At 39.3% G+C, this 11,462-nt stretch overlaps 1 protein-coding gene across 1 annotated transcript; it reads right to left on the minus strand.

The window, feature by feature from the left end:
• Positions 1-238: 238 nt before the first annotated feature.
• On the minus strand, positions 239-8,331 carry atic (5-aminoimidazole-4-carboxamide ribonucleotide formyltransferase/IMP cyclohydrolase). Its single transcript, XM_032560014.1, has 15 exons — positions 8,137-8,331; positions 7,835-7,961; positions 7,584-7,727; positions 5,587-5,675; positions 5,326-5,477; positions 3,496-3,652; positions 2,964-3,089; positions 2,765-2,872; positions 2,597-2,682; positions 2,425-2,514; positions 2,087-2,212; positions 1,914-2,006; positions 1,643-1,825; positions 636-791; positions 239-531 (listed from the first exon to the last, which is right to left on the minus strand). The coding sequence occupies exons 1-15, from the start codon at positions 8,153-8,155 to the stop codon at positions 412-414; spliced, it is 1,776 nt and encodes a 591-aa protein (XP_032415905.1). The 5' UTR covers positions 8,156-8,331; the 3' UTR covers positions 239-411.
• Positions 8,332-11,462: the final 3,131 nt, after the last annotated feature.

An 11,462-nucleotide genomic window follows, 5' to 3' on the forward strand; every position in this document is an offset into this window, starting at 1 on the left:
AAATCAAATGAGGAATATGACCAAAAATAGTAGTTGCAAATTTGTTCATGCATATTCTGTAGAGAATCGTGATGCTAAAGTGGTTTTCTAAATATTGGTGGAACAAACTTGTCATTTTTCAAAAACAGGAATGAATGTAATAAATTCAAAATAACTTAAAATAATGTTTTGACCTAGTGATGTAACTGAATACCAAGTTAAAAACTTGAGAAGCAAGATAACAGACCACAAGAATAAAAACAATACTACTCAGCAGTTTATTTGAATGACCTACATTCAACATTCACAGCTACTTTATTGCTCCCCCATATTAGAGCGCAACTAATGTTACAAAAACAAACCAGTAGTGATTGCTACACTTCTCCAATGGTAACAGTAGGAATGTCTCAGTATCAGAAATGTTGGTAATGCTCAGTGATGGAAGAGTCGCAGGCTGGTGTGCACCAGAGTGATCCCCTGTTCATTGCAGGCATTAATCACAACCTCATCAGCAGCAGAGCCCGCAGGAGCTGCGATGTACTCAACACCGCTCTGCATACAGACAGAAAGAAGAGACATGAGAGGTGGTTAGCCTGCAAACTGGGCTGATTTTCACACATGCTAAAGAGCGTGTACATGCTTGGAGTGCAATTTACCCGTTTGGCTCGATCTATGTTGTCTCTGAAGGGAAAGAAGGCATCAGAGCTGACAGTGACGGCCTGCAGGGAGCTGATCCAGTTCTTCTTTTCAGTAGCCGACAGAAACTCCGGTACCTCATCGTACATGGACTTCCAGACATCCAGGTCTGGGCCCTGCAAGCACAAAACACACATACGACCTTGAGAAACAAACATCAATTCCCGTAAATCTTTCAAACTAAACACTCTTCTGTTTTCTGCTGCTGGTCTCACAGCTTGGGTGAAGTTGTAGATGGGCTGAAATGATTAATTGGGATGAATTAATTATTTAAATAATCAACAACTAATTTAGTAATCGATTAATCATTAAAAGGTTTATGAAGACTCAAAAGGGTAATTCGCTGAAAGAACACACAGAGCAGTAATTAAGCCAAAACTGTACAAAACAAAAAATACATTTTGCATTAAAGATTAAAAAAAAACCCATCTTTGTAAATATGTACTACCCAGATATGTACTATGACAGTTTTAACATAACCTGGTTCAAAATGTGTAAAAAAAAGAAGAAAAAAAAAACTTTTACCTTTTGCTATCCACTTATAAAATCGCTCAAACAGATCAGCCCTGCACTGAATTGACTTTAAGTCAAGCAGAAAGGGTGTTTAGCACGTTTATGTTAGATGTATTATTTTCATTGCATAATTTGCTACAAACAATGAGGCTAAAGGAATGCAATTATTGCAATGTAGGCAAAAAAACCCTGTTCAATTCCATTTTTAAATACAGAAATAAATATTTTTTTATTTGCATCTTTTAATGGATTTCTAATCTGCAGAATGCACCATTTTTTATCAGATTGTCAGAATAATCAATAGATTAATCATACACAACAATCATTAGTTGCAGCGAAATCATGATTTTGTTATTGCATTCTGTTCTTCCTGCACAGATAAAACACACTTCTGAACTGATGAAATGCAGGCAGAGCAGAGCTACCAGAAACATGGTGGCCATCTCCTCCTCACCTCGCCAACGGTGTCGCTGACAAACTGGTCGATGGCGTTGGCCATCTCGGCTCGCTTCACACCACTGCGAAACTTCATGCTCAGAACACGAGGGTGGTGTCTGAGCCACCAGTTGTCCGCCTTGTCACCCGCCAGCCGCATGCAGTGGATACGAGACTGCTGACCGGCACCGATGCCAATGACCTGGACACACCGCAGACGAGTGGAAAATTAACACCGAGTCGGATCATTTCATTCAGAATGCAATAACATCCTTCCTGACTGGACTGACCTGTCCAGCTTTAGCGTAGCAGACCGAATTGGACTGGGTGTACTTGACAGCGATGGTGGCCACAGTGAGGTCACGCAGGGCGTCCTCAGTCAGCTTGTGGTTAAGGTCAGAAAGCAGTTAGAGTTGATCGTTCAGGCCGTGCAGGTGAGCAGCGGTGCGTCGCAGAGACTCACCGAACCCTCGGAAACAACATTCCTGAAGAACTCCTTGTTGATCAGAGCGCCGTTCCTCTTCTGCTTGAGATAGAGACCAAACAGCACCCTCACCTCGGTGCTGTCAGGCTCATATTCTGGATCCATCTGGAAGAAAGGAACAAGGTGAAAAACGAAATCAATTTTATTAAACAGGAAAAAGCATTAAACTGAAGCAAACGCAGCACCGGGTTTTGCTTCAGTGTTTTTGTGCAACTCCTTTGATTATGTAGGAAGATAAAAATGTGTTTTCTCTATTAACAGACTTGAGGAAAGCAGAGTTAAACTGTCTCCTTTAGTGAAACTTGTGCCATGTTCACCTGAAGCACGCAGTAGTTGCCGTTTTTCTTTTTCGAAAGAATTTTGAGCGCCTCCTCCTCATAACCAGGAGCTATGATACCATCTGACACCTGAAAATCACCAGAGCGAAACAAACAGCGTTAAATTCAAAATAAGAATCAACTACTCGTATTCATTTCTTTTTTTATTCACCTCTCTGGATATAATCTTGGCTGTAGGAACATCACAAACATCCGACAGAGCAATAAAATCCCCAAAAGAAGACATTCGGTCTGAGCCTGGAAGGATTTCATTAAGGTCAATGGCATAGAGATTCAAACACAAAATACTTTACATTAATAAACACTCAGCCTGTTTGACCTCTTGCTCTTGCATACGCTGTGGCCAGAGGGGTGAGATCCTTCAACATGTCATGGACCATGCACACTTTGGCTTCCTCCTCACTCAGAGGAACTCCTACTGCAGCTCCTGCAGAGAGGAGGCGGAAAAACCATGCAGATAAAGCAGCACAGATCCCTCCTCCGACATATTGAGGAGCGGCAGTGTGTCATCGTCTCACCGGCAGGGCTGACGTGTTTGAAGGACGTGGCAGCAGCCACGCCGAGGGCGGCCTTCAGCTCTCTGACCAGCTGCCAGGCGTTCAGAGCGTCGCAGAGGTTGATGAAGCCCGGAGAGCCATTTGCCACTGAAGGACAGAAAACGTTGAGCTCAAAATTGTTCATACCCCCAGGCAGATGTTTCAAAAAATATTTTCATCTGAACAAAAAGTTTGTTGCAGATAGGAAATTATGTTCACGTCGCTGAGAACATTGTTTTATAATGTGAAAAGGAGCCCTAGTTTGCAAAAGATAATCTGTTTTCAATTATATTACAGTTGGCAGGTCAAAAAGAGTTTCTACTTATTAACTGAAAAAAAAACAGCAATCGAATCTTGGTGGTTTTTCTTTTCCTTTGACGCATCAAAACTACAAAGTTTGATATCCACATTAATAGTAATCACAGAGAAACTTGCTTTGTGTTCAGGTTTTCACACTTTTAAATTTTAAATTAAAATATTCCAGTCAGCTGAGCCGTCTGTGATGCATCTGTACCCTTGAGCGGGAGCTCAGAGCGCAGCGTGAAGATCTGGGCCGGGGCTTGGTGGGGGTTCATGCCGTAACGGAGGGGCAGCTGGGACACTCCGCGACTGTATTGCCCACGGAAGTAGTCAGATATGGCCTCGTCATACTGCGCTGTATGTGTGAAGGCCTGGAGAGGGAATCAAATTCACATGCATGAGCCCAGTTCACATTTAAGAATTTGACTAAAAACTCACTTTTTGCCACTAATCCACCTAGAGTAAAATTTGAGGAAAGTATTTGTGTCTGCAAGCTTCACCAATCAGTTATGGTTAAAGTTCAGGTGCCTGAAATGCTAAAGCTGTGACCTGTGATAAAAAGTTTACTCTGGACTTTGTTCTGCTCTGACCAACACCTTTACACATGCACACACAAAAGAAGAAGAAGAAAAAGAAAAAACATCATATGACCCTCTATGGATTTTTTCCCCCTGACCAATTCCAAGTCAAACGCACACAAAAAAAAAATCCATACATTTAATTGCTTTCATGTCATCAGCCTTGGCTGCAAATTCCAGAAGTAATGAAACAAAACAATGATCAAATGGTCTTCCAGTTTCAGAGTGTGCTGTTTGGCATCTAGACTCAAAATATATGAACTCAATTTTGAAATATGTAACTTTTGGATTTGTAGAAGATTTGTGTATAAGAATTGGAGTTTATTCAAGCAAATGCAACTCAAGTATAAGCGTTTGTGAAAACCTGCAAATGTATTCAATTGTTTGAAAAAAGTTAAATGAACTTCAAGGGGGAAAAAAAAATAGTTAATGTAGTGAACTGGAGAACTCCTTCAGTGACAGACTGCTGCATCCTAGAGGTACAAATGAGCGTCACTGTAGATCCTTCTGCAGACTTTATAACCACCACTGTTCTCAAGACGTTTTTACAACCCTGCTGTTGTTTGCACAGCTGGCATTTTTGATTTTCTTATAATTTGCTTTTCTTATCTCTAACTTAAATGCAAAAATATACGTACTCATTTTGCACATTTTTAAAATCCAATTATTCTATTATCTGTCTCTTATTTTGTAAATTTGTTCTGACTGCACAGTCACAGTTGTTACTGTCCATCCATCCATCTTCTAACACCCTTGCCCCTAGTGGGGTCGGGAGGGGCGTTGGTGCCTCTCTCCAGCTAACGTTCCAGGTGAGAGGCGGGTTCACCCTGGACAGGTCACCAGTCTGTCGCAGTTGTTACTGATACAGCTGAAATTCCCCACTGAGAGGCTATAGCGTTTAATTCTATTTCTAAATCACTGAGAAAAGTTTGAAGTTTTCAAACAATGAAGTTGTGAAGAGCAATACAGGCTTTGATTATAACATGATACAAAACTAAAAAAAAAATTACGCTCCCATCCACTTTTTAAGGAGCACGTCTGGTGACATGAGAGTCCCCACTCTCAATTTTATCCCCCCCACCCCCCATTAGTAAAGACATGGAGAATGGTAAAAACAAATCATACAGTTTTCTAGTATTTCCAAGAGAGTCTATGAGCCCCATAAAACTCTGTTGTCACATAATTTAGTTCCTATTAAAATAAAAACTAATGAAAAAAATTAAACCAAGACCAATTTAGAAGAATCTCAGATTTTAGAAGCAATTAAAAATGATTTGTTTTAAATGAAAGACAAAAAAAAACTCTTTAAAAGTTTCTAACAAATCTGGAAAAAAATATTGTAGTGAAGGACAGAAAAACAAAGCATGACTTTTCATACGCGTGTCAAAACTTGAGTCAATTAGAAACTTCTGCATTTTAAACACGGCAAGGGAAAATACTGGGGGGAAAAAATGAAAATGCCTCACTTTTAGGGCCAAAGTCCTGCGGGTTTCCAGGGTCGTATCTTTGTCTCCTGAACTCTCCATCTCCTTGGCAACCAGCGAATAGTCAGCCGGATCGCACACAATGGTGACGCGAGCGTGGTTCTTAGCTGCTGCTCTCAGCAGAGTTACACCGCCTAAAGAGACACGAAAAGTTCAGACCTCTACATAACAACTGTTGGTGGTTTTATTTAAAAATGTAAATCTTACACAGACTGCATGAAGGCTCTCACTAGCTTGACTTACCAATGTCAATCTGCTCGACGGCACCCTCCACAGTCACATCTGGGCTTGAGATTGTCTTTACAAAAGGGTAGAGGTTGCAAACCACCACTCTTTAAAAAAAAAAACAAAGAAACAGAAAAACAAGTTTACTAATTTTCTCAGGAATATACTCAAGCTTCATCCATTCACAAATAACCAGAATTAACATTCAACTGATTAAGTACGTACGGGTAGCATCATAACATTGGATCTCTGAAATGCTTCCTCGTTTTGTTTTATTAATCGTCAGTGAAAATGCAAGTTTATATATAAAAAATACTTGGACTTTTAAGTCAAACCTTTAGGCTTACATCAGTTTTGGGAACAAAGATGTTTCAATAATTTTAGTCATGTGGACCAGATTTCTGAAATCAATTAGATTACGGATCCAGTTCCTCTTTTTTGCTTTCTGTATAATAATAATCACTAGTAGTAAGTTCAAGAACCCTAAATATTCAGTGTGCATTGCTCTTATTTCACCGGCTTCTGCGACACTTTTCTCTAAAGCCTCATACAGTAAATTTCCCTAATTACCCTTTTTACAGAATCTACTGGTTTTGAAATAAATAATTATCTTCACTGCATTTGATTAAAACTCTTCACAGAACTTCACCCAAAAAAAAAATTTCCCCCACAAAATCAGCTCCAGAGGCCCCCGCAGTGTGTCTGCGATTTAATCGTTTTCTGTTGGTCTCAGTTAAACAAGAGTCACAAGATGATCAGCAGTTGTCCAATTATCAAGATGCCAAATCCAATGCGCGTGCTTGCTGATAACATGTGCACGCACTGCCATTAAATCTGATGAGCTTGTAAAGTGCTTCAAAGCCAGAGGTTGCAGAGGTTGTTTGATTTAAGCCAACCTCGCAACGGCTTCTCATCTGCTTTTAACCCTCCTGTTATGTTCGTTTCTAGGGTACAGCAAAAATGTTCGTGGGTCAGTTTGACCCAGGGAGTGTTTAATCATGCAATAGTGTCAGAAACCAAAAAATTCCTCCAAAACATTTTTGTATCTGATTATTAACTCCAATACTAACCATTTCAATCAATATTTGTGCAATGATGTTTTATTATTTCTCAGAAATTAAGGATCAATGACAACCTGCTCATTTACTCATTTGGACATAAAAAATGGAATTTAGATTTTTAATGTCCACTGAAAAAAACCTAGACACAAAAAAACAATAATTTCCTTGAAGTTGACCTTTGGTAAATTATTTTATATTATACTTTTTTTTTTTACCAAAGGGTGATCTTTATAATTGAACTTGAGACACACATACTGTTCTGGGTCAAATTGACCCGCTGATTAAAATCAAGATAAATGAGTCATGCAGAGAGTATTTATGTTTTTCTCCACTTCTGCTGAGTGTCCACTCAGTGTGGGTGGAGTTTGTCCACAGGAACAGAAAAGATTCCCGTCAAAGGTTGTGTGAACACCTGCTTTCTCACAGTTTCCTAGTGAAGTAAAGATAATAGTGAGAAAGTGGGCTTGTGTGTGTGTGGTTGCGTGTGTGTGTGTGTGAGTGTGTGTGTGGTGAAATATGGTTCATAACTGCAAGGAAACATATAGAATTGGACATTATAAAATCTTTTTTTGCACTTTAACCTGACTGCCGGGTCAAATTGACCCGAACAGTATCGATGTAAAAAGTAGACCTAGGGTTTGGTACAAATGTGTAAAATGAATAAATTTTCAACTTATGTCTAGAGTGCACCTATTAAGACAAATAGAAAACGTTTCATGCAAAAAAAATGCTTCTATTTATTTTTTTTTAATTTGTAAATTTTAAAACGGGTCAATTTGACCCGGAACATAACAGGAGGGTTAAAGAAGCAACCCCCCTCACTGTGGTGAAAGAACTGTAGAAGGTAAAAAAAAAATATATATATATATATATATATATATATATATATATATATATATAAATAAAATAAAAAACTGAACGTGTGTTTAGATATTGGAAATGTTCCCTCCTCACCTGACCAGGCTGTATCCCAGTTTCTCCATGTCTGCAGAGTCAGAGGCGCTTTTCCTGGCCAGGATGCCTCCGTGGACAGCAGGGTGCAGGGTCTTCACTCTGCCTCCCAGCATCTCCGGATGTCCGGTCAGCTCAGACACATCCCTGACACACAGCAGAGACAGGTTTTTTAAAAAAAGAAAGAAAAAAAAAAAGAACCGCCCTCAGCACAGGGTTTGAATGCAACCAAGGAGTCCAGCTAAACTCCCAACCTGACAGCCAGTCCGGCATCGCGCAGGGCTTTGGCTGTGCCTCCTGAGCCCACGAGAGACAGGCCCACGTTAACCAGGCGTTTGGCGAAGTCCACCAGCCCAGTTTTATCTGACACACTCAGAAGAGCTGCAGAGACAGAGACAGAGACTCGTTCAAAGTACGTGTTTCAGCGTAGTAAAGGCTCTGCACGCTGGCTAATGCTAGCTGCGTAGCTAGCTCTGCGCATGTGGCAGAGAAACTCTTCATCAGGGGACAAAAAGCTTGAATGGAAGTTGGGAGAGAGAAAAAAAACACGTCTTACCGAGCTCCGTGGAGGCCATGTTCACTGCTGCAGCGTCAGGAAACGCTCTGTCTGGATACCAGCTGGCTCTTTCTGCGGAGGCTGTTTCACTTTCAGTCAGCGCTGAAGAGCAAAACCAGCAAGAGACGAGAAGTTTTCAAGCTCTTCACCGATTCATCGTGCGCTTCCAAACTCCAGGGAACCGCCCCTCTGAGGCCAGTCCCACATACCAAACGAACCAACTGCGCAGAAAATGTGCGTTTTTGTTTTTTTTTACGCAAAGGGCTACGGAGCCCGTCTGGAGACATGGGAGAAAAAACAGAAATCCTGGCCAGAACTTTATAATTCGTGCCCACGACTCCCATGTCACCAGACATGCTCCTTAAAAAGTGATTTCTTTTTTTTAGTTCTGTATCATGTTATAATCAAAGCCTATGTTGCTTTGATTCTTCCATGCATATTTGATAAATCCTTTAATCATTGAATTCAAGTCTTTATGCAAAAATTCTGTTTTTTCAATATGAAGTCTAAAATTTTCTATATGAGCCTCATATTCTTGTCTCTCTGATATTTTGCACCTAAGTCAATAAATTATGTTTTTGTTGTTTTACATTTTTTTTAAAAACCTGCATCTGCTCGCAGTCAACAAAAATAACAAAACAGACCAGACATGAATAAAAAAACACATAAGACATGAACATTTCAAGGACCAATAAATAAATAAATATATGTGACAATAAAAAAAAAATTACAACAACGATGCAGAGGTATGGAAATAGCAAAAGCTAAAAATACCACATTTAAAAAAAAATAACTGAATAGCTTTTGAGTGTTTTGAGAGTGTCTTCTTTTATTTTTCCACCAGAGGGCAGACATGTACGCAAACTGAACGAATGGACGTATCTGACCAGCAGTTTATCAGACGCATAATATAGTAAATACATAATATAATAAATAAATACAATTATTTTGTTTCAAGTCTCTTTACATAATTGAAACTTCAAAGAAAAACAATGGACTTTACTTGACGAGTCATGCTGCCCTGAATCAGTGATGTAAAGAACAAGGAGCCTCAGCTTTACTTTTCTCTATTTGTTGATCCAGTTTAAGTGTTTCTGCAGATAATCGGGCGCTGAAGGTTACGCTGACGTGGAGATTGGCACCATTCTCATTATAATTGGCGCGACACCTGTAACGCATATTTCCTGCAACAATAAATGACGCTCCATGAATATATTCTCCCCGCTGACGCCTCTTCAATAGACTTTACTGGTAAAAATTAAAAAAAATGCTGCATTTTCATGCTTTAGAACAGCGTTTTAAGTCGGACAGATGTGGATTTATTGGGCCCCGCAGTACTTGTCCATTAGTTAAGTGACAGGACAGGGCCTTGAGAAAGTAGCAGCAATACGTGTGATTACGCTAAAAGATCGCGCAATCTGTTCATATTTACGTAATGAGTCCGACGTTTTGCTGATTGATTAAACCGCGGGGTGTAAATATTTTAAGGGGCCCCTGATTTATAATCCAACAAAGCAAAAAGACGCCAATTTTATTTGTGTAACCATGAAAATGGGGGTTTCTGGTAACCACTCTGACATCTCAGCGGGGACGTGAGTGATTCAATAGACCATGAAACGTTTTTATGGTAAAACACAGGCTCACTATGCGTTATTGGTTCAAAAACGAAAGAAGTGATGGAGCCGTCAGCACTTCTGTCTGAGGGCCGTTGAAAAAACTGACAGCATTATCAGCACTAAGTGTAATTTATGCGCAGGGGTTTTTTAAATTAACATGAAGCCTGGATTTGGATGAAATTACAGGATGAATAGGATCAATGGCCTCCATATATTGCTCTCCTGCCTTATCAATTAGCTGTGATTTTTGTTCTGTGTCAAAGGGGCCTTTTGTCAAACAGATGACAAGTCACACAGCTAAATTAGGTCCTATTGATTTGCATGATTTTTCATCAGCCCAATTTAAAACACACACACACACACACAGAGTGGTTGATTCATTCCAGTCTGCAAAGGAAGGTATTCTTTGTAATTTGAGTTAAAGGAGAAAAAAAAAAGATTCTCAGAAATCCTCTCGTTGGAGCTGGGACATTTGACTGAGCAAACTATTCAACAATCAGTCAGATGGATTTTTGAAACAATTTGTTTTGAATACAAAGTTTATCTTAATCATCAGTTTGACTTGAAAATCATGTTTGCTTCTTCGCTCGGTTTGATTGTTTTGTTTTCTGTAAATCATTTTTCAATCAGAAGTTGTACCTTTATGAAAGTCACAGAACCAAACACTGAAGCTCATATTTTTGAATCAGCTGGATGTGGACAAAATGTGTGCTTCAGTGTTCTTCCTCTCACACTACGATATTTACTCTTATTTACATGAATTTACTCTAATTTACACCATTAGAGTAAATTCATGACGTTAACAAATATTGATGTTTATTAATTTTGATGTTATCAGATTCAGTTTTCCTTTGGTCAAAGAATGACAGCGGCTCTCCTATGCTCTCAATGTATAGCCATTTTGAATTAATATGTATATAGCTGGTTTGTAGATAGTGTACATATTATTTGCTTTGCACACTCAATTGTCCTTTTTAGGGACATGCTATGAACATTTTACCAATAGTAGAATTCATTTAACTCAGCTGAATAACAAATGCTTCATTTATTACAGAGGGAAATTCAACTATTTGATTTCATAATTACTGTTTCTATGTAGTTCAATTCAGACACATGAATGATGCACACCGGAACCAGCTGCAACCATGCAGGAATGAAAGTGACAGCTGAACTGTTTCTGGTTAATCAGATTTACAGTAATTCGTTTTAGGTGCAAACACAGGGAAACCACATAATGTGATTGGACAAAACAGTGGCAAAACAAAGCATAAGTTTATATTATGCTCCTTTTTGCTTTTTAACATTTTCATCATAAATCTGGACATTTCTAACAGGTGGATGTTCACTGTGAGAGCCATGTTGCATATGTGAATTTGTGTGCATGCTGTATGGTTGCTCTTGATTTCCTTCAGCCTTTTCCCACTCCATAAAACACGCGTGATAGTTTAATCCTTTATTCTCCATTCACAACTGTGATTGATTCCGGGCTGCCAATGAGACTGAAAAAACAGGACAAGGAAACAAACTACAATTCCAGTTTTTAAAGAAACTTATTTTGTGCTAAAAAGAGCCAAGATCTTCTGTGAAATCATGTGATCTCACACGTGGTTGTGGTCTAACATGGGGTGAAAACACCTCATCAGCTGTACACCAATCTGCTCCTTAATCACACTGGTGCCCAATAAAAGTCTGAGCCAGTTCAGTGCTGTT

The sequence above is a fragment of the Xiphophorus hellerii genome, chromosome 4 (genome assembly GCF_003331165.1).
Source record: "Xiphophorus hellerii strain 12219 chromosome 4, Xiphophorus_hellerii-4.1, whole genome shotgun sequence".
NCBI lineage: Eukaryota > Metazoa > Chordata > Actinopteri > Cyprinodontiformes > Poeciliidae > Xiphophorus > Xiphophorus hellerii.